We start from the raw sequence: 25,267 nt of genomic DNA, 5'->3' as shown, positions 1-25,267 counted from the left end.
GGTAATTTCAATTTCTGTTGTAAAAAAAGTCAACTCGTATTGCGAGCGGCGAGTTGAGCCTCAGGTCACACGCCGAGGTATTTTCAATTTCCGTTTTTCAATTTCTGCCTTTCAAAAAAAAATCGACTCATATTGCGAGAGGTGAGTTGAGCCTTGGCTCACGCGCTGAGCTATTTTCAATTTCTGTCTTTCAAAAAAATCAACTCATATTGCGAGAGGTGAGTTGAGCCTCAGATCACACGCCGAGGTATTTTCAATTTTCGTTTTTCAATTTCTGTCTTTCAAAAAAATCAACTCATATTGCGAGAGGTGAGTTGAGCTTCAGATCACACACTGAGGTATTTTTTTTTACTTCAATTTATATTTTTCAAAAATCAACTTATATTGCGAGAGGTGAGTTGAGCCTCAGATCACACGCCGAGGTATTTTCAATTTCCATTTTTCAATTTTGTTTTCAAAATTCAACTCATATTGCGAGAAATGAGTTAAGCCTCAAGACACGTTGAGGTATTTTCAATTTCTGTTTTCAAAAAATCAACTTATATTGCGAGAGGTGAGTTGAGCCTTAGCTCACGCGCTGAGCTATTTTCAATTTCTGTCTTTCAAAAAAATCAACTCATATTGCGAGAGATGAGTTGAGCTTCAGATCACACACTAAGGTATTTTTTCAATTTATATTTTTCAAAAAAATCAACTCACATTGCGAGATGTGAGTTGAGCCTCGGGTCACATGTCGAGGTATTTTCAAAATCTGTTTTTCAAATTCTGTTTTCAAAAATCAACTCATATTGCGAGAAGTGAGTTGAGCCTTGGCTCACGTGCTGAGCTATTTTCAATTTCTGTTTTTTTTTCAAAAAAATTCAACTCATATTGCAAGAGGTGAGTTAAGGTTTTTAATTTCTGCGAGAGTTGAGTTGAGTCTTTTAATTTCTGTTTTTTAAAAATCAACTCATATTGCGAGAGGTGAGTTGAACCTCCAGTCACATATCGAGGTATTTTCAAAATCTGCTTTTCAAGTTAAGTTTCAAAAAATCAACTCATATTGCGAGAGGTGAGTTGAGCCTTGGCTCACGCGCTGAGCTATTTTCAATTTTTGTTTTTAATGTCTGTTTTTAGAGAGTCAATTCATATTGCGAAAAATGAGTTGAGCTCAAGATCACATGCCGAGTAGAGAATAAAGATTGAAGCTGATTGAAGACGTCAGATTCTGTCTCCTTAAAGTTACAGTGGAGTTGATCGAGGGCATCAGATCTTGCCTTTCTGGAGTCGCAGAAGAGAAGACCAAAACCTTATCTCACTGAAGCGATAGAAGAGCATATTGAAGTTGTAGATCTTATCTTTCTGAAGTTACAGTGAATCGGATCGAAGCCACAAATCTCATATCCTTGAAGTTACATTGGAACAGATTGAAGCTACAAGGCATATCTCTGAATTTGCAGTGGATTGAACCAAAGCTACAAGATGCGGTGGACTGAAAAATGACTAACTAAACAAGAAGAGTTCCAAAGCAAGTCAAGACCTAGCAAGACCGGGCAAGTTTGGTCTTCCTTGAAAGTCTTTGCTCTATTATTGTTGCACGACAATGAGCAAAGAGGGGCAGCTGTAGAAGCCCAAATTGCCCAGGCCCGATTATATCAAAACCTAACCAAACCTCTAAACCCACTAAAACCCTTAACCCATGACCCATTTACATCTACCCAAACCCATTACAAAACCCAAATATTAAACCCAATTCAAAAGCCCATTAAGCCCCCCCCAAAAAAACCTAACCAAAAAAAAAAGAAAAAGAAAAAACCTAACCAAAAAAAAAAACCTAACCCCAAAAAAAAAACCAAGAAACCCTAGCCACCTAGCCACTTTCCCACTTGCCCCATTTTTCCTCCCATTTTTGATATCCATTGTCTACCACCACCACCTACAAAATAGAAAAAGAAATAATAGAAAATCATGTAAAAGATGGCTATAAAAAGCCATTCAAAATCATGTAAGGGGGGATTTTACAAAGGTTGAAAAAAAAACACAAAAATCCCTTCAAATTTTGGACACAAAAGAAACATTAATAAAAAGGTTGCATCTTTTTCTTTTTTCCTCTTCTTTCGAATCTTTTTTTCTTTTTTTTGTGTTGTTTTTTTTCTTTCTTTATATATACATATATTGTTAAAAAAAATTTACCTTTTCCGGTCACCGTGGGCGGTGGCCGGCGGTGGCCGACGACGGGCAGCGACCGACGATCGACCGGTGACCGGCCCCCCCTTGGCCGGATTTCCTTTCCCCCCTCCCTTCTCTCTTCTTTCCCCCTTCTTTTTTTTAGGTATTTTATATATATTATGTATATATTTTTTTAATGCCATTAGTTATATATTTCTTATGTATATATTCTTAAATACTATTATATACATATATATATATATTTTAAATACCATATTGTGTATATATTATTATTACAAATTATTACTATTGCTAGTATTATTATAACTATTATTATATTAGTGTATATTTTATGTACATATGTATATATATATATTTTTGCACATATCATTATTTTATATTATTGTTGTAAATTTTTTATGTATATATTTTTTATGTACGTTTCCTAATATTTTCTTTTATTATAGATATTATTATTACATACTTTTATTATATGCATATATATATGTATTTTTATGTACATATTATTATTTTATATTATTATTACCAAATATATCATTTTTCCTATTTTATTATTAGTACATGATTTGTTTTTATTTTGTAAATATCATTATTATTGTTATTCTAATATTCTAGTATTCCATGTTAATATTTTTCATTAATGATATCATTTTTTTTGCGTCCTTTATCTATTTTTAATTTCTCACTTTAGGAATATTTTTTCTCATGTTTTAATTAATTTCAAAAATGAGGCAATGTACCGATTTAATATTAAGCCATCGATTTCATCGCTATGTTGAGTGAAATTCGTCGGCTTGTGTTAAAAAACGGGACACCCTTTCTAAAAAAAAATCGAAAACTAAAAATTCTCATTTTTCAATCGGATCACGATTAAATATTATATTGAACTCGTATTTTTGAAAATCAAGTCAACAAATGTTTATGAGATACCAATTTTGGGCGTCGCGAGGGTGCTAATACCTTCCTCGCGCGTAACTGACTCCCGAACCCCAATTTTTCTCTGAACTTTCACGTAGACCTAAATTTGGCCTTCTTTTTGTTTTAAAATAATTTTATTAGGTGTCCGATCACACCTATAAAAAAGGATCGGTGGCGGCTCCCTTTGCTAATAAAATCAAAAGTTGGTTTTCAAATGTTTAATAAATCGCCACAATTAGCGACAAAGCGAAACTTTTTTTTTTTACGTCGCAACAATCTATTGGACCAAAACTTTGATTAAAAGAAAAGAGTACGTGTTTTAGACTCTTCCTAAAGGCAATATCACATTACATCACATATTTGAGTCGGTGCATTCCAATCATACATACTAGCCTTTCAAATGTTGTAGTTGACAATGCTTAGTAAAAAAATCTGTCAAATTATCACTAAAACGAATTTATTAAACTTCTCAAGATCATGAATGGAGAATAAATTCAATAAAATATGTTTTGTTCTTTCTCTTTTGAAGTAACTGCCATTCAATTGGCTATACATGTTGAATTATTTTTGCATAAGATAATTGTCAGTCTTTTTGTGTAGGATAAATTACATATATTCTAGATATGTTAAGTCAATAACTTTAATCGAACACACCTTTAACTTGCTTCAAGCACTGTAATTATTTATACATAATTTGAAGAGATAACAACTAATGTTTATTTAGTTAAACACTATATAAAATGATTGATGAAACGTGACTCTATCTTGTCAAACTCATTTTATACTAACTTGAATACTGGTAGTTAATCTTCAAATAAATTAATGTGATTTTGTTACTTTAGTAAATCAAAATAAACTACCACGACAAATTTGTTAACTCTTTATAACAGTGCACACACTACCATCAAGGTGTGGAAAGATATGAAACAACATCTGAAACTACACTGCACACCGTCAACTGCTGCACCAACAACTTTTCAAAATTAATTCCCAGTATTATGTAACCATAAGTTTGTAGTTTGATCTTGGGTTTTTTCAATTTTGAAGATTTTGTTTCAAGAGTTTTCTTTTATTTACCTTTTGATTCTCTTATCGGTTTGTTTTTAATTTGGATTTTTTGTGTTCATATGTTTTAGAAATTTATAAAGTGTAAACTAGAAGAAGAAGAAAGGATTATAGGGGTTTTAATAAGTTAAAATTTTAAGAGTAAATTATCCCGTTATTTACTCTAAATAATGATCGTTCTCATTTTCATCACCTTAATTTTTTTTTTAATTTAGTCACTTCAAAAAAGAAATTTATCAAATTAAGCACTTCACCATTAAATGATAACATAAAGATTAACGGTGTATCTTCGCGCATTGCTTTGAGTGGCCAAAATATGAATGACTACTAATTAGAGTAAGTAATAGGTAATTTATCCTAATTTTAGAATGAAGTGAATAATTTGATTAATTTCTTTTTTGAATGAACTTAAAAGATTGAAGTAAAATATTTGCAGTTAGATTTCTAAAATAGAAACACTTTAATTTGATAGAAAAACATAAGAAAATAAAAGAAATTTTAAGAAAATACAAATAGATTGGGAATTTAATCTAAATATTAGATAATTTTTTATATTTTTTTGGTGAAAAATATATAACTTGAAGTAATACAACTAAATATACAACAGTGAATGAAGGTTCAGAAGCAAAAACTTGTCTCCAAAACTTTGACAAATTCGTTAAAATCAATTCGGCCATCACAATTATCATCAAACCCTTTAATCATTGTTTTGCAGTCATCTTCCGAAGCTTCCTCCATCAAACCTAACGAAATCAATGCGTTCCTTAACTCCTTTGCATCGATGAACCCATCCTTATTTTCATCCAATACATCGAATGCTTCTTTCACTTCCATTAAACTCGGTTCTTCTTCCTCGAACAGTCCACCTATTTCACTCACCCCCGCTTTCTCCATCACCCTTTTCAATTCTGAAAACGAGAAATCTCGGCCATCATTGGTTTCTGCACTTTGATCTTCGGCAGCTGCATTCAAAATTTCATTGCCGTTTCTGCAAATTTTCTGGGGTGTAGGTGGTTTAGGATTGGAAGGAACCCAGATATAAGAAAAGACTCCCAGGAAAGATTTGAGTATACTGACAATGAAACGAAAGCTTGAATAGAAATCATGCAGTATTATTACCAAGTTCAGAAAGACAAGAGATAGGATGATTCCCCACAGAGGAATCATCTCGCTTCTTGACCACGATGATTTCTGCATTTTGTTTTATGAAGTTGAACTAGGATCAATCCAAAAACCACGAAAGATGATGTATATGAATTCAAATTGCAAAGGAATGGATGGTGTTGGAGTGTGGATGCCACACTGCCCTCACATATATAATATATGTTGAAGAGTCGAATTAATCAAGAAGCTATATGAATGCCAAGGAAAAACAAGTGCATTCATCTGTAATTTCCACGCATTGACGTTGATTCTTACCTGCATTTTATAATGTTCGATACCATGAAAAAAATCTTATATAACTTTTTTTATGAGATACGATAAAAATATCCTATATAACATGAAGTAGTGATGTATTAAAACTTATATAAATATAAAATATTTTAAATAAAATTATGATAGACATACACAAATTAAAATGTTAGATTATTACTACACACAAAAAAAAAAAGTTAGATTATGGCTTACCTTTTCCGTTTCCTTAAGGGCAAAGGGTGCAACCATTGTAACTTCTTAGCACTTTCTTGGTTGGTAAGACTAAATGTATGGAAAATGTAAATGGTTTATAGAATAAGTTGATGGAAGTTTCTATGAACAATCTCTTCACTACTTTTCGTCGATGGTTTATAACGTGTTGGGATCATTAGGAGAAAGTTTCCCCATTATTTATATTCTTTATTCCTATCATTGGAAATCATAATTTTATTACAAAATTCTTAATATAATTTTTTAAAATCAATGTGAACACATCTCAACAATTTTCTAACTAAAGTTCCTGCTTTTCAGGAGCTTAATTCAACCAGAATATAATATAAAATTATTTAAAATATTCTATAATATATATAAATACGTTAAATTTTATATGGAACAAATATACTAAAGTTTATATCAATCTAAAATATATTTTAGATAAAATTACATCATAAAAATAATCCAGCATACAAATAATACATCTAATTATGGAAGAGGTAAAAATGTCAACAAAAAAAAATCTTTATGTAGGTGAGCCATGTTTAATCTAGCATGGTGATAGTTTTGACCCTTCAATTTCACATAAAAAGTCATTTTAGTTTTTTATTTAATTTTAGTTTTTTTAAAACTTTAAAACTTGTATTTTTGTCAAATCATCTCAAAATGAATGAAAAAATTAACATTTGGTAATTTTGTTGACATGTCATGTAACACCCTTTACCCGTGTTCAATGCCGAAACAAGGTACGAGGCATTACCGGACTTAAACACAAGAAAACATACATTTTCGAGTCATAAATTTTTGTCCAAATTAAAAAAATTTTAAAATCGAGCATAAAGTCCCTAACATGGGCCTACGAGATCCAAAACATGCTTTAAAAGCAGTTTGGGACTAAACTGAGAACTTTAGAAAATTTTATGACATTTAGAGAATTTTTGCTAAAATAAGGGTCACAAGCCTGTGTGGCTTGGGACACGCCCATGTGGGTAGGCCGTATGATCACACACGCCCGTGTCCTTAACCCGTGTAACTCTCCTTTTATGACGTCATCAACAAATTGAAGTCACACGGCCAAGACACACGCTCGTGTCCCGAGGCCGTATCCTTCACACAGCAGAGACACACGCCCGTGTCTCTGCCCATGTGCTCAATATTGAGCATTCTGGTTAGCAACAATTTAGGTGTAGGGGACACACAGCCGGATCACACACCCATGGGGCTGACCGTGTGTCACACACGGCCTAAACACACGTCCGTATGTCTACCTATGTGGACAAAAAAAGGCTATTTACCAAGTCATTTTGCCACCCTCACTTGCACACATCTACACAACTTCAATAGCATAATTCATAATACAAATAAGCAGCCAATACCATCCTAACTAAGGCTTAAACATGTCATTTAAAAGCCAACATATATCACGATTAAAACATCATACTTTGCCAAACTTAAACATACCACAAGCACATCCATAATCAAGATAATAACATGACATCCTTATGCCATTATTTATCATGCTTAGAATATCAACCTTTCCACACCAAATCATGCAAAATTTTACATTCACAAATGGCATTAATATATGAATATACTCATTGTCGAAACCATCTTTCGAAAATTTTATACTTAATGAAAAATGGGGGATCGACTTTTTGAGAAATGAAAACGTGGAGTCGCCACCAATCCTTTTTGGTTAGGTGTGATCGGATCACCTAGAAATTTGATTGTTTTAATAAAATATTTCTTTTTACTAAAATAATGGTTTTGGTCTTACGAAAATATGAGAAAACGGGTTCGTGAGTCAGTTACGTATGAGGAAGGATTAGCACCCTCGTTACGCCCAAAATTGGTACCAAATCGATTAGATACTGTCCTTATGTCTGAGATTTAAAAAAGTTTTTGAAATGTCTAAGTTTACATGTTCAAAACCGCAAAAGGATGCCCAATTATTTAGTCCAACGAGAAAATCGAAACCCAGCACAGTAAGGCACGACTCCTTGAATTTCTAGACATTGGACATTGCCTTATTTTAGAATTTGGAGAACATGAATGAAATTCTAAAGGAATATTCGATTATTTTGAACAAACAGGAGATCGCAACCCAGCATGATAGGGCACGATTCCCCAAATTTCCAAACATCGAACATTACCTTTGTTTTAGAGAATTTTTAAAGACATGGGTGAAATTCCAAAGGAATATTCAATTGTTTTTAACGAACGGGAAATCGCAACCCAACACGATAGGGCACGATTCCCGAATTGCCAAACATCGAGTATTACCTTCGTTTTGGAGAATTTTTAAAGACATGAGTGAAATTCCAAAGGGATATTCGATTATTTTGAACGAACAGGAAATTGCAACCCAGCACGATAGGGCACGACTCCCCGAATTGCCAAACATCGAACATTTCCTTCATTTTAAAGAGTTTTTAGAAAACATGAATGAAATTCTAAAGGGACATTCGATTATTTTGAGCAAACGAGAAATTGCAACTCAGCACGTTAGGGCACGATTCCGCGAATTGCCAAATATCAAACATCACATTCGTTTCAAAGAATTTTTAAATGAATAATTATAAAACTAGCTTAAAACGCATTAATTCGACTTGAAATAAAACGAAATTAATCTTAAAGATTTGGACCTTATAAAACCAAATTTCATGAACCAAGTGGAAAACAATGATGGGATAATATACACATGAGATACAATCAATTAACTAACTAAAAAAAATTAAGTATAACTAACCTAGAAAATATAATCCGATTACAATTATGCATGGGAAATAATTGATATAATAATACAATGACGAAAATAATAATATAACAATTCAACACAACCAAAACAATACACATAATAATATGCCACAATAATATACATAGCATGATATAGAATAACCAACGCAAGATATAAAAAAAAACAACATAGCAATTAGAAGCCAATGTGCTATAAAACGGGTTTAAAATAATAACGAATAAATGGACCCATAATATATAGGTTGACAAATTTGTATAAAAACTAGGGATAGCTATATAATTTTTGAAATAGATATTATAAAATAAAAGTTTGAATCAAATTGCATGTAAAATATTTTAAACACAAATTCATTTAAAAATTGACAAAGTTCATGATAATTTAAATAACATATAATATAAAAGGATAATAAAGATACATGACAAGACGTAATACACAAAATAGATTTATAAAACATATGTACATGTAAATTTATTGTAAAAAGATCATGAGATTAATAATAATATATATAAATTTTAAGTTTGTCTAAAAATTATATACACAACCTTATATCAAAACATTTAAATAAGAGGCTATATAAAACACAAAAGTAATATAATATCAAGAAATATTCAAAAATAATAATTTTATAATTACAAAGATGAAGTTTCTAAAATAGTTTCATATATACATAAAGAAAAATACTTAATAAATCATAAAGCAAAAAGTGTTTTAAATAGAAAAATCTATTAAAATAATAAGTGTATTAATATATACATTAAAAACAAGTACATGTAAAATGACATAAAAATGATAATATGTAAGGACTAAATTAATTTTATTATAAATTACACAATAGATTTAAGAACATGCTTATATATGTAAGAAAACTATATGTATAAAATGTATAGATTTAGAAATATATAGATTAAACATAGGCATTAATAAATATATATACACTTATGATAATTACTTAAAAGATATATTACGTAGGACTATATAATGAAATACAAGAATAAATTTAAGAAATCATATGTATAAAATAATATAAGGTTAATAATATATATATATATATGAAATAAAATTAACTTTAATTCAAAGTATACGTATATATATAGTGATGATTTTATAAAACAAAATCATTTGTATGATATGATTATGAATGAAATTGAAAGAATGAAAGAACATCTGCTCAAAATGATAATAATTGTGCATTTCATTAAAATAAATTTTTAAACATAAGCCTATTTCACAAAAGATTCTTATTACTCCTAGGCCTAGAGCAATAAGTGTGTTTTGGACATTACTCTGTGTCAGTTCTAAAAACTACAGGAATCTCTTCCGCAGTCCAGTTATCCAGAACACTTCCAGGTATGTAAGGGCAAATGCCTGAAAAGTTTTCTCCTCCAGTCTCTTCTTCATATATGGCGTTGATGTCTAAGCTTTCCAACCTTTCCTCTATGACTTCCTTTCTTGGCGTGCCCCGTTCAGGATAAATGATTCCTCCGGACACAAAATTTTTTGATATATGGGGGAATATCATTAGCTCCTATTTGATTTCCTCCCCCGTTAACCATGCTCTCCTTCTTTCTTGCTTCTTTTCCAACTCCCTTCTCCTTCGTCTTGCATCTGGCTTAAATCCTAAGCCGAAGCGGTCTCTCTTATCCTTCAATACCGGCATTTCCACCCTTCCTTGGAGATATCTCCCAAGTCCTCTTCTGGGTAGGGCCCCTTTTCCAACCATCAACTGTAGGCTCATCCTCGTAGTTTTGGATAATATCAGCGTCGGAATCTTGTTTCCCTCGACAATGAACGTCGTATTAACAAATTTCAAAGACCGAAATGAGCATTCGATTGCTTCGTCATCTGTCTCTAAATAGGGCACATTACTGCTTACAGTTGCAATGATATCCTCTTCAGCATTGATCGTTATCAACCACCCCTCTGATACCAACTTCAACTTTTGATGCAATGATGAAGGTATTGCCCCAACTGAATGTATCTAGGGCCTCCCCAATAAGCAGTTGTATGAGGGCTTGATATCCATCACTAGAAAATCCACCTTATATGTGTTTGGCCCGACCTGAAGAGGTACCTCGATTCTTCCCATCACCCTTCTCTCCGTACCATCGAATGCTTTCACTATGTTCTGGCACTCCTTCATGTGAGAGCTGTCTATAGGTAATCTGTTTAGCGTAGTCCATGGTAGGACGTTCAAGGCTGACCTATTGTCAATCAATATGCCTGGCAGTGTATACCCCTTACAACGCGTGGTAATGTGTAAAGCTTTAGTCGACCCCATGCCACCGGGTGGTATCTCGTCGTCATTGAAGAAGATATAATTGTCGGCACTTATGTTGCTGACCAAGCAGTCCAGCTTGTTGACGGAGATATCATTGGAAACATATGTTTCATTCAAGACTTTCATCAGCGCGCTGCGATGGACTTTCGAACTCAGGAGTAAGGCCAGCACCGAGATACGAGCTGGTTGTTTACGTAGCTGTTCCACCACACTGTATTCGCTGTGTTTTAGGAATTTCAAAAACTCCTTAGCCTCCTCCTCGTTAACTGGCTCATTAACAGGAGGTTCAGATTCAGTCGTTTTTTTCTTCATCTCTTCGACCGCTAGGACCTTTCCTTTTACAGGTTGTACCTTCTCATTTGCTGTATTGTAACGTCTCTCACTACGTGTATAGGAGCCCCTATCTTGATCCTCTTTTGAAACGTCAACCAAACTTTCCTTTCTCGGAATCGTCACGTTATAATCATAATTCTATGAGACCCTTTTGCTATCTTTGTAGGGGAAGACTGCAGGTCTTTGGATTATGACCCTCGGTGGTATTTGCACTCCAGTTTCATTACTTTTGGTTCATGATATGATGACCACGGGATAGTTAGCTGTTTGGTTGTGTGCCATCGATTCTCTTTCCGATGCACATATATTTCCCTCTCTAGGGTTTTCGGTGTCTTCATAAAACTCCATTTCTTTATTATTCATCATGTTCTGTACGAGGGCCCTGAACTCCACACACTCTTAGATTTCATGCCCCACCTTGTTGTGGAACTCACAATAGTTCCTCCCTTCTTCAGATTCTTCTTTTGAATTCAACACGATCAACCTTCTCTTGACCATCCCCTTCCACACTCGTCTCAATAGGGTCCTGACCTTTGCAACCTCACATTTGATCTTCTTGTTCCTGCCTTCGCTTATCCTGTTCACTCCTTGGTACGGCTGGGTCATCAAACCTCACAATCCCCATTTTAATGAGTCTTTCAACTACTTTCTTGAATGCGGCGCAATTTTCAATCGAATGCCCGGTGATTCCCGCATGGTATTCACATTGGGAGTTTGTGTCATACCACTTGGATACGGGGGCTGCAGTGGCTTCAAATAAAAAGGGGACACTACATGAGCGTTGAATAGGTTCTGGTACAGCTCCCTATACATCATGGGTATAAGGGTGAACTGTGGCTTTTCCGTGTTCTCCCTCACGTTGGATTCTTGTCTCACAGCGCTATGTTGATTAGTGATTACCGTCTTTGGTTGACTTACGGTGAGTGACTTGGACTGACCCTTACTGAATATGCTCGTGTTGTTCACTTCATTATCTTTTTTCCTCGGTGTCGATTTTCTGGTACTTTCTCTTGCTTCTATCTTACCACTCCTCACAGCATTTTCAATCGTTTCACCCGTCATCACTATGTCTGAGAAGCTCTTGGTGGCGCTTCCCAACATATGGGTGATAAAAGGGGCCTTTAAGATGTTGATAAAGAGCATCGTGGTTTCCTTTTCTAGAAGTGGCATTTGAACTTGTATGGCCAATTTTCTCCATCTTTATGCGTACTGCCTAAAACTTTCATTTGATTTCTTCTTCATATCTAGAGAGTGATCCTATCGGAGGTCATGTCCGTCACATGACTATACTTTTTCATAAAGGCCTAAGCCAAGTCTTTCCATGAGTTAATTTTGGCACGGCTCAATTGATTAGACCATTTAGATGTCGCCCCAACTAGATTGTCCTGAAAACAGTGAATTAATAGCTGGTCATTGTTAACTTATCCCGTCATTTGCCTGCAGAACATAGTGATGTGAGCTTCAGGGCAGCTCGTTCTATTGTATTTCTCGAATTCAGGCATTTTGAATTTGGGGGGAAGGACCAAGTCTGGGACCAAACACAGGTCCTTAGCATCAATCCCGTGATGACTGTCGGCACTTTCCATAGCTTTGAATTTGTCCTCCAGCCATTTACACTGTTCTTCCAATTATTTTTGCTATTCTATCCTCGTCTTTTTTCCTTCTGCAACTTCATCCAAATCAAGAACAAGCGGATAATTCGGGTTATTAACAAGGTTAGAGCCTGAGCCGGCTTGTAAATTCATCGGTATCGAAGCTCTAGCCTGAATCTGCTGAGGCATGATCGTAACAGATGGCCTTGGTAGATTAATCTCGGGCTTCATCGGTACATGTGTCGGAGTGAAGCTAGGGGGTATTGAGGATCTTCATTAGTTTCTTCAACATTGTCCATAGGGCTCTTTCCCTTATCCGTTCTTCCCATCAGTAATTGAGATAACTGACTCATCATTTCTCTTTGGGATTCCATCATTTGCTCCTTTATCTCTCGCTAAATCTTGGCTAGTTGCTCTTACATCTGAGACTGCATTTGTTCCTACATGTCTCTTTGCATTTGCTCTAATTTCTCAAGTCTTTTATCCATTGACTTTTTCCTTATACCGTAGGGGTGCGTAGTTGGTTGGTTTTTGTTGGTTTCCAGGTTACTGAAATGATTTTTAATTAATTAGAACCCTTTTATGACCTTTAATGCATAATGATGTGATGTAATGCAAATACATGAATGCAAAGGAGGCATCAATTTTGATTCAATTCCCTTTAGAAAACTTCACTAGAAAATAAAATTCTTTTACATAAAGTTGAGTTACAAATAAAATTTCGCTCTAATGCTTAAAGTCTTAATTTTCCTAAGCAACGAAGCTAGCTCCTGACCGCGATCTGACTCCAACTAGAACTTCTCGCTCAGTGTGTCCGCCTGTATCGCTAAAGCTTGCAAGTAGTCAGCTACCCCCCGAATCTGGGTTATGGCTTCCCCCATTAGGTAATCCCTGTTTTTGACTTGGTCTTGCGCATAGTGAAGCTGCTCTTTCCAACGGTCCTCATTTGCCTCAAAAAACTGAATCCGCATCTCACAGTTTTGCAGTGGCGCTTCTAATTCTTCTATTTTTCCTTTCATTTCTTCTATCTTGCTCAAGCTTGCCCTCAATTCCATTCCGGTGTTATGGTTTCGGTATTGATGAAGAGACTTCTCTAGTTTTGCCACCCTAGCCTATAATTCACCTCGCTCATTTCTGCTTTCTGACAGACTCTTCTCTAAATCTTCATTTCGCGCCTAAGCTTCTCGGAATTTCCTTTCCCATCGGTCGGCCTTGGTCTTTTCTTCTCGAATTTCATGGTGCCATTGTTCAGAAGTCTTACCTAACCCCGCAGTCCTTATAGACAGGCGTAACTTCTTATAGTCAGTCTTCAAGCTGTCTAGATCTTCTTCGGCCTCAGTTTTCCCTTTTCTCCACTTCTTAGCCTCTGACCTCTGAACATCAGCGTCTAACCTCAGGTGTATCTTCTCTTCCTCCAATTGTTCGATCTTTTTCCTAAACTCTAAACTCTTCTTCTCGAAGTCTTGCTTTATAATTTCCAACTCTGAAGGGTCGATTTGTAGTTGTTCCACCATAGGTCGAGTATTTTCCAAGCTTGGTCTAGGAACATTATCATTAACCCTCTTCCTAAACCATCCATCATACTCGGGCGTCACCATGGAACTGACAGCCAACCTCTTCATCCAACGAGTTTGCTTCCAAGCATCTGATAGCTCCCAAACTTTCTTCTTATAGTGGGCACCTTTAAAGGAGAATTCACACTGAGCAAGTCCGTAGGTCGTGGGTACAAACTGCCTCGATTTATATTGCCTTAGCGCAAGCAATGGAGTGTACCCAGTAGCTCCCCCAAATTCCTAACAACGGCACCCAATCAAAGTTCCCACATCGATACATGATCTCATCAGGGACCATCCAATAAGCTCTCCACTCAATATCTCCCTCCTTAAAGTTTTAAAGAATTTCCATCCACTTCTCCTCTGAGATATCCTCTCTCCTTTGTATGGCTTCCTCTTCTTTTAACGGGGAATAACCTTCGGAAAAGACCCGGTAAGAAACCTTGTCTACCTTCCAAAAGTGCCCATGAAACCACACCATCAATAGTTGTACACATCCAATAAACTGCCCCTCGCCTGTCTTCCGACATGTACTCAAGGATCTGAACGTCTCAGCCAATATTGCCGATACATGTGTGATTCCCTTCTCAAGACGATCAAATAAGTCAATGACTGCCTCGTCCACGTGCCTTAAAGCCTTAGGAAAAATTACCAATCTGTAGATGCTTAAGGCGAAGATATCAACCCTCTTTCTTTCATCTAGATGCGTTAAAACCAAATCTCGCAGATTCTCCCAAGGGATACATTTACTACTCCTTTTTGTTGAATCTGAGCAGTGACCCAAGACTCGCTCATCCCTGAAATGTTCATCGATTTCTTCACGAAAGTTTGACCATTAAAAACCCTGGCACAAGTCTTTTTAACTTGAACTTTCGGACACCTCAGCAGGATAGTGTATTCCTCCATGGTAGGTACTAAATCCACTTCTCTGAAAGTTAAACACTTGTAAGCAGAATTCCAAAACTGAACCATAACTCAGAATAGATGCTTATCCACTCTAATGTCTAGCAAGTAGGATATATCACTATAGCTTTGATAAAACAACTGCTTGGTCCCTTCATCCCAACGAGCCCATATATCTCTCAAATCTTGCAGCTCATTCTGTGCTACATTGACGCGAATGAATTCCTGCAACTCTGATATATATCCTTTTGCTAAGCTATCTCATTTCTCTGATTGTAGCTTCTCTGACCATACACGAACGGCCGCATTATCCTCGACTTTACTAATAAATTCATTCTCCATGTCAAACTTTCTAACTTAGTAATTGAATACGAATCAACACCTCATTTAGTATGCAATGTCATGCAAAACATAATCAAAACAAAACACAGGTTAGTATCAAATAATAGTAATAAAATGAAAGCACATAAACGATGATTACAACGCATATACGGGTAAATACTAAGGCTTGATGTGGCTCCACCCAAGGATAGCTCCTAAGGTTCACTATATGTGGTTCGGTTTTAGAGATAAGGTACCCGAACCAGCAGATTCCTCAATCCTCACCCATTATAGGCTCATATAGATTGAGTTTGGTTCGGGGGGATACATTTCCCTATGACCATGCGGAGATGAAAATCTCACGAAATCATAGGTACGGATGTACCCCGGAAGCAATCCACTTGCCCATACGAAGGTGAAAACCTCACGAAAGCATAGTTTCTTACTCCCACTTAGAAGGTGTGACCACAGCGATCATGCACTAAAATGCAGTATTATTCTAAAAGCTCAAACCATAACAATCACACAAACAATTGCAATCATGATTTTCAAAACAAATTTTCGGTTTTTGACAAAAGGACAGCAAACAATCAATTTTATGGCTTGACTCTCTCGATAGTCCCCAGTGGAGTCGCCAAGCTGTCGAAACCATCTTTCGAAAATTTTATACTTAATGAAAAATGGGGGATCGACTTTTTGAAAAATGAAAACGTGGAGTCGCCACCAATCCTTTTTGTTTAGGTGTGATCGGATCACCTAGAAATTTGGTTGTTTTAATAAAATATTTCTTTTTACTAAAATAACGGTTTTGGTCTTACAAAAATATGAGAAAACGGGTTCGGGAGTCGGTTACGTATAAGGAAGGATTAGCACACTCGTTACACCCAAAATTGGTACCAAAATCGATAGATACTGTCCTTATGTCTGAGATTTAAAAAAGTTTTTGAAATGTCTAAGTTTATATGTTGAAAACCATAAAAGGATGCTCAATTATTTAGTCCATCGAAAAAATCGAAACCCAGCACAGTAGGGCACGGCTCCTCGAATTTCTAGTCATTGGACATTGCCTTATTTTAGAATTTGGAGAACATGAGTGAAATTCTAAAGGAATATTCGATTATTTTGAACAAACAGGAGATCGCAACCCAGCACGATAGGGCACAATTCCCCGAATTGCCAAACATCGAACATTACCTTCGTTTTAGAGAATTTTTAAAGACATAGGTGAAATTTCAAAGGAATATTCGATTATTTTGAACGAACGGGAAATCGCAACCCAGCACGATAGGGCACGATTCCCGAATTGCCAAACATCGAGTATTACCTTCGTTTTGGAGAATTTTTAAAGATATGAGTGAAATTCCAAAGGAGTATTCGATTATTTTGAACGAACGGGAAATTGCAACCCAACACGATAGGGCACGACTCCCCGAATTGCCAAACATCGAACATTTCCTTCGTTTTAAAGAGTTTTTAGAAAACATGAATAAAATTCTAAAGGGACATTCGATTATTTTGAGCAAACGAGAAATTGCAACCCAGCACGTTAGGGCATGATTCCGCGAATTGCCAAATATCGAACATCGCCTTCGTTTCAAAGAACTTTTAAATGAATAATTATAAAACTAGCTTAAAATGCATTAATTCGACTTGAAATAAAACGAAATTAATCTTAAAGATTTGGACCTTATAAAACCAAATTTCATGAACCAAGTGGAAAACAATGATGGGATAATATACACATGAGATACAATCAATTAACTATCTAAAAAAATTAAGTATAACTAACCTAGAAAATATAATCCGATTACAATTATGCATGGGGAATAATTGATATAATAATACAATGACGAAAATAATAATATAACAATTCAACACAACCAAAACAATACACACAATAATATGCCACAATAATATACATAGCATGATATGAATAACCAACGCAAGATATAAAAAAAACAACATAGCAATTAGAAGCCAATGTGCTATAAAACGGGTTTAAAATAATAACGAATAAATGGACCCATAATATATAGGTTGACAAATTTGTATAAAAACTAGGGATAGCTATATAATTTTTGAAATAGATATTATAAAATAAAAGTTTGAATCAAATTGCATGTAAAATATTTTAAACACAAATTCATTTAAAAATTGACAAAGTTCATGATAATTTAAATAACATATAATATAAAAGAATAATAAAGATACATGACAAGACATAATACACAAAATAGATTTATAAAACATATGTACATGTAAATTTATTGTAAAAAGATCATGAGATTAATAATAATATATATAAATTTTAAGTTTGTCTAAAAATTATGTACACAACCTTATATCAAAACATTTAAATAAGAGGCTATATAAAACACAAAAGTAATATAATATCAAGAAATATTCAAAAATAATAATTTTATAATTACAAAGATGAAGTTTCTAAAATAGTTTCATATATACATAAAGAAAAATACTTAATAAATCATAAAGCAAGAAGTGTTTTAAATAGAAAAATCTATTAAAATAATAAGTGTATTAATATATACATTAAAACAAGTACATGTAAAATGACATAAAAATGATAATATGTAAGGACTAAATTAATTTATTATAAATTACACAATAGATTTAAGAACATGCTTATATATGTAAGAAAACTATATGTATAAAATGTATAGATTTAGAAATATATAGATTAAACATAGGTATTAATAAATATATATACACTTATGATAATTACTTAAAAGATATATTACGTAGGACTATATAAGGAAATACAAGAATAAATTTAAGAAATCATATGTATAAAATAATATAATGTTAATAATATTTATATGAAATAAAATTAACTTTAATTCAAAGTATACGTATATATATATTAATATTTAAACAAGAGGTTATGTAAGAGTATTAAAATAGCTTAATGCAAAAAGAAATTTAAAGTGATGATTTTATAAAACAAAATAAAGTTATGCATGTACAAATATATATATAGAAAATAAAAATATTATACAAAATATTAACATAATCTAAAAAAAATCTTCAAAACAATTGCAGATAAGTAATTAAGAGTAAAAAGGACTATAAAATAAAGAGACTAAATTAGAATTAAACTAAAACAAAAGGGGTAACTTAAAAATGAGGTAATAATAATAATAAAAGGACCAATAGGTGATGCGCACAAATGCGTAGGGACTCAAGCTGGAAATAACCCAGCTCCCAAAACGCAGTGTTCAGGCGCGAATCCCTTCGCAAACAAATGTAAATTACAGGGCCAAATTAAAAGAGAAATAAAACAAACTAGGCGCAATTGACTACGCATGCGAAAGGGGAGGACTTGGCGTGCAAATATCCCCTCACCACGAAAACACGCGGGTCCCAGGGGCGACGGGCAGGATCGGGTCGGGCTGGCTCCAGACGACGTCGTTTTAAACCATTGGAGAGGGTTTAAACGGCGCCGTTTTTGCTTCCTTATAAAGGCCAAATGAAACCCTTGTTCAACCGAACCATGGAAACAACCCTCTTTTTTTTGCCTTAGCCAAACCCTAAATCCCCTTTTCCAGCATCAGACCACCATCAAGAGCGACATCTCATGCTTCGGGTTTTGACTCGTCGCTCTTTGGCCTCAAAACCCCCTTAGCTTCAATTTCGACAAAACAACGGAGGATCAACGGCGGGTTCGCAAGTTAAATACCAGTAAAAAGAAAGATTTCTTTCGTTTATCCTTCTCTTTTGCTTTTTTTTAAATACAACAATGGAAGATTTAAGCAAATACTAGTAAAAGGAAAGAAAAGACTATAGAAATGGAAAGTGGAAATCACCTCCTCTGCTTTTGATTACTTTGTACTGCTTCTGTTTGTGTGCGTTTTTTTTTGTAACCAAAATACAATGAATTTTTTAGGCCTTTATAGCCGAAAAGAAAGAAAATAAAAAACAAAATATAATTTTTCATTATCCCCTATTTGCTACTGCTCTGTTGTTGCTTTTGTTTGTTTGCTTTCGCAGGTATGGGGTGCATTGGCATCGTACGGAGGCACAGGCGTAGCATACGAGGGCTGTGTGCTGGTCTTACGGTGCTGAAGGCGCATGGAGCGTACAGCGCTGGAGGCTTGCCATGGTTGCTGGAGGCGTTGTTCGGTTGAACGTGGTTGCGGCGCAAAGGGGAACAAAACCTTAGGGTTTCTGTTCCTGAAATGTTTCGGGCCTTTTGGGCAGATATAACTTGGTCTAGGTTTATCTGTAAACGGGCTTGTTATTTGGGACTTGGGTCATGTAATTGGGACAAGTCATGGACTGTTATTAAAACTAGACTATTATAATATTTATTGGGTTTTTATTTTTTTGTTTTTAGTTTGTTTTTTGTTTTGTTTTGTGTTTGCATAGGCCCAGGCCAAAATTGGTCATTACACTCATAACCAATATTAGCCAACTTCCATGGCTATATACAAAAATGAACTAAACACCATGGTAAACCAACACATATGACCAAATTAATAATGACACATATAACCAAAATACAAAATTTCTATACATGCCATAAACTCAAAATACTTGAATTCATCAATACCCAAAATGATAACTGATAGTGTGATAGGATCTCCAACGATCTTCAACCCGAGCTAGCTTATGAACCCTATAAGACATGGGAAAGGAAGGGGGTAAGCTATATTATATAGCTTAGTAAGTCCGTATGAAAATAACAAGTAACTCTTACCAATCATTTACCAAGTTTAATAATATAAACACAAGGTAATATAAATTGCTGTAATCCTCACAATTATAATTTATTCAATCACATAGTTTGCTCTATCAATTTGCAAACATAGTTTGACATGTTTTGACATTAGCCTAACAGTTGTTATCTCTCCGTTAACACAAATATCCATAATCAACCAATCATTTCAAACCTTATAATAAACATGAGCATTACTCATTAGTATTCATCTTTCAAGCATATATTTTAACGTCTTTCAATGTTTAAAACTTGTATCTCCTCATACTTCTATAATCATTTTAATAGGCATTTATGCTAATCTTTTCTTTTTCTCATATCCGATAAATCACATATTGTGCGAATAAAACATACTTTGTCATAACTTAATTTTGGCCCAAAATCCAATTACACAATTGCCAACCGAATTTACCATGAACTCACAATATCATGAAATCAATGCTTATAAACTTATGTACATACCTGTAGAAATTCGTAACATAGTCACATACTTTGTCATCTTTGACATACTCTTTGGATTACCCATTGAACACTTGGAATATTATCGGATACACGAAAAGTCTTGCACATAAGTGCCACATATGTATTCATATCTCATAACACATAGGGCTCACACACGAGCTAATCATGGGCCTATTCACACAAGCTGTCAGTCAAGACGTAACTATACGGGCTGCTCACACAAGTTATCAGGTATCTGCAATACATGCCGAACTACCCTGCCACCAGTAGGACGTACATGACCAACACTCGGATTCACATAGATCAATAAGACATGGTATCCTAGTGACATGTCACTTTTATCCTAATCTATTCCTAAGGTTCAAACGGGATTTCTCACTGTACTGAATCTTTATCGGTCATTTCCGTAGTACCGTACTCAATAATATTCACATTTCATTTCAATAATATAGCATCTATCAAAAATATAACAATTAAGCATTATTACATATATAATTTAATGCTTATTAAACATACAAACTTACCTCGACATAAAAATGACGAAAAATACCTAATCGTCAAATACTCATTTTTCCCTCGTTTTAGGTCTGAACCTTGTTTTTCTTGATCTATAATATTACATTTAACTTATTCAATAATTATACTATTAAAAACAGCCCAAAATCACATTATGGCAAAAATTACATTTTTACCCCTAAAGTTTCACATTTTTTAATTTTAGTCCCTAGGCTCATAAAATGTTTTATCAAATTTCTTCATTACCCAAGCCTAGTCGAATCTTATACATGCTTATAGAAGCCCATATTTTCCTTTTATTCACACATTTACACACATTTTCATAACTTTTACAAACAAGTCCTTTTTTATATTTTTACCGAAATTCACTTAGCAAAAATCATTTATCTAACATCTAACATGCATTTTCTACCATTAAACATCAAAATACACAAATATCCATCATGAGTAAAAATTTAAACTTTGATTATATCTAAAATTAGTGGTAGAAATAGATTTTTAGGTCTGAACCTTGTTTTTCTTGATCTATAATATTACATTTAACTTATTCAATAATTATACTATTAAAAACAGCCCAAAATCACATTATGGCAAAAATTACATTTTTACCCCTAAAGTTTCACATTTTTTAATTTTAGTCCCTAGGCTCATAAAATGTTTTATCAAATTTCTTCATTACCCAAGCCTAGTCGAATCTTATACATGCTTATAGAAGCCCATATTTTCCTTTTATTCACACATTTACACACATTTTCATAACTTTTACAAACAAGTCCTTTTTTATATTTTTACCGAAATTCACTTAGCAAAAATCATTTATCTAACATCTAACATGCATTTTCTACCATTAAACATCAAAATACACAAATATCCATCATGAGTAAAAATTTAAACTTTGATTATATCTAAAATTAGTGGTAGAAATAGATTTTTAGGTCTGAACCTTGTTTTTCTTGATCTATAATATTACATTTAACTTATTCAATAATTATACTATTAAAACAGCCCAAAATCACATTATGGCAAAAATTACATTTTTACCCCTAAAGTTTCACATTTTTTAATTTTAGTCCCTAGGCTCATAAAATGTTTTATCAAATTTCTTCATTACCCAAGCCTAGTCGAATCTTATACATGCTTATAGAAGCCCATATTTTCCTTTTATTCACACATTTACACACATTTCATAACTTTTACAAACAAGTCCTTTTTTATATTTTTACCGAAATTCACTTAGCAAAAATCATTTATCTAACATCTAACATGCATTTTCTACCATTAAACATCAAAATACACAAATATCCATCATGAGTAAAAATTTAAACTTTGATTATATCTAAAATTAGTGGTAAAAATAGATTTTTAGGTCTGAACCTTGTTTTTCTTGATCTATAATATTACATTTAACTTATTCAATAATTATACTATTAAAAACAGCCCAAAATCACATTATGGCAAAAATTACATTTTTACCCCTAAAGTTTCACATTTTTTAATTTTAGTCCCTAGGCTCATAAAATGTTTTATCAAATTTCTTCATTACCCAAGCCTAGTCGAATCTTATACATGCTTATAGAAGCCCATATTTTCCTTTTATTCACACATTTACACACATTTTTATAACTTTTACAAACAAGTCCTTTTTTATATTTTTACCGAAATTCACTTAGCAAAAATCATTTATCTAACATCTAACATGCATTTTCTACCATTAAACATCAAAATACACAAATATCCATCATGAGTAAAAATTTAAACTTTGATTATATCTAAAATTAGTGGTAGAAATAGATAGATTAGGTTACGAGGATCTCAAAAACATAAAAATCATTAAAAATGGGGCTAGAACGGACTTACAATCGATCTTGGAAGCTTGAAAAACCCTATCCAAGGTTTCTTCATGGTAATTTTGGTCATAGCTTGAAGATGGACAAAAATTGGCTTTTAATTCATTTAATAACCAAATTACTAAAATGCCCTTCACTTAAAACTTTAAAATTTTATCTCACCATGTTCATTTTTGTCCATAGATTATAATGGTCTAATTACCATATAAGGACCTCCAATTTAAAATTTCATAACAATTAGGTACCTCTAGCATGTAGAACTCAACTTTTGCACTTTTTACAATTTAGTCCTTTTGACTAAATTGAGTGCCCTAACGTCAAAATTTTCAAACGAAATTTTCAAATAATCATTCCAAAAAATTGTAGACCATAAAAATATAATAAAAATAAAATTTTCTACATCGGATTAGTGGTCCAGAAATCACTGTTCCGACTAGACCCAAAATCAGGCTGTTACATGTCATATATGTGATTTGCCATATAGATGACACATCATCATTTAATTAATTTTTTTAAAAAAAATTAAATAATTTTAATGATTTTTTAACTTTACCATATAGATGAACACAATCAAGATTAATAATGATATGGAGAACATGGAAAACAATAAAAAGGTGATACCCTATAAAATCTTTTGAAGAATCTTCAACAAGCTTTACAAATAGTTCTAACCAACCCTTAAGATCGAACCCCAATAAATTATAGGGTGAATAGTATATTCACATGGTTATTGAAGAAAACAACTTCTAAAAAAACACAATAGAGAGGTCTTGCAAAAAAGCAAACTCAAAAAATTGTATTGAATCAAATAATCAAAAACATCTTACATAATAATAATGATGTTGCTTTGGTTATTTAATTACATCAAAATAAAACTCCAAAATATAATGAAACTTCAATTAATCGAAACAAAAAATAGTTCAATTGAACTAAATTGCTTATTAACTAAAAAACATAAAACAACTTAAATATTTTAAATTATCCTAAAATTTGGAATAAATAAATAATATAAAACCTAATAAATACAATATTAGGCTCGCATATAATTAAAATTAAGCCTTAAAATCAAATTTAAACTCGAATTAAAGTCCGAAACTCATAATAATCTCACCCAAAAATTTTATTCGTGCAATCTTCATTAAAACAACCATAACTTGAGCTCCCCAACTCGAAACCGAATAATTTAAAGTGCATTTTAAAGCTAATAGATAGCTCTTCGATCGATATAAAAAAAAAATCTCAACCTAGAAAATATCCTAAAATTTTGAATAAATAAATAATGCAAAACCTAATAAATATAATATTGAACTCATATATAATCAAAATTAAGCCTTCAAATCGAATTTAAACTTGAATTAAAGCCCAAAAGTTGTAATAATCTTGTCTATAAATTTTACTTATGCAATCTTCAATAAAATGGCCATGACTTAAGCTCCCAAACTCGAAATCGAGTGATTCAAAGTATATTTTGAAGCTAACAAATAGCTCTTCGATCGATATAAAAATATTTCAACCTAGAAATGTTTGGATCTCATCAAAAAACATGTTGCAAATCAATCGATCTTTTGAGCTTGAAAAACAACTTCAATAAATTTAAGTCAATAAAATTTACCCCATCCATACATGTATCATATGGGCTTCAATTTTTGTGATCTTTTGGGCTTCTCAAATGGCCTTGTAAAAGGTTAAGCCTAATATGTTTTTGGGTTAGAATTTAGGGCCCATACTCTATTAAATGGTGTTTTTTTGTCTTTTCATTTTTTAATAAAATAATATTATAATGCCTCACTTGGTCTTGATATAAAATTTTGATAAAAAAGACCTCTTCGTTCCCTCTTAGTTTTGATATTGAACATATTGGTCCGTCTAAAAAAATCAAAGCAATTTAATCTCTTTCAATTTCGAAAGTGAGCAACTAAGGACAATTAATCACAGTGGTAATGTTTTACATCAATTTACATTAATTTGATTGGTATAATAACAAATTTAACTCTCATAATTTATACATTCTATCAATTTGGTCACAATTTAACAAATTTAGCCTACAATATTTTTTGTCAATGTTGAGGTTAAATTTGTTGAATGTTTTAGAATCAAAGGCCAAATTAAAAAAAATATGTAAACATCGAGGGTGTTTATAATCTAGTATATGATTTGACTAAGTTGGTGTCATCCATCAACCAAGTTT

General features: G+C 33.2%; 1 protein-coding gene across 1 annotated transcript; it reads right to left on the bottom strand.

The window, feature by feature from the left end:
• Positions 1-4,770: 4,770 nt before the first annotated feature.
• LOC107934265 (probable calcium-binding protein CML45) lies at positions 4,771-5,817 on the bottom strand. Its single transcript, XM_016866637.2, has 2 exons — positions 5,782-5,817; positions 4,771-5,343 (listed from the first exon to the last, which is right to left on the bottom strand). The coding sequence occupies exons 1-2, from the start codon at positions 5,815-5,817 to the stop codon at positions 4,771-4,773; spliced, it is 609 nt and encodes a 202-aa protein (XP_016722126.2).
• Positions 5,818-25,267: the final 19,450 nt, after the last annotated feature.

The sequence above is a fragment of the Gossypium hirsutum genome, chromosome A12 (assembly GCF_007990345.1).
Source record: "Gossypium hirsutum isolate 1008001.06 chromosome A12, Gossypium_hirsutum_v2.1, whole genome shotgun sequence".
Classification (NCBI taxonomy): domain Eukaryota; kingdom Viridiplantae; phylum Streptophyta; class Magnoliopsida; order Malvales; family Malvaceae; genus Gossypium; species Gossypium hirsutum.
Note: the sequence above shows the minus strand (reverse complement) of the source record. Positions and strands in the feature narration are given on the sequence as shown.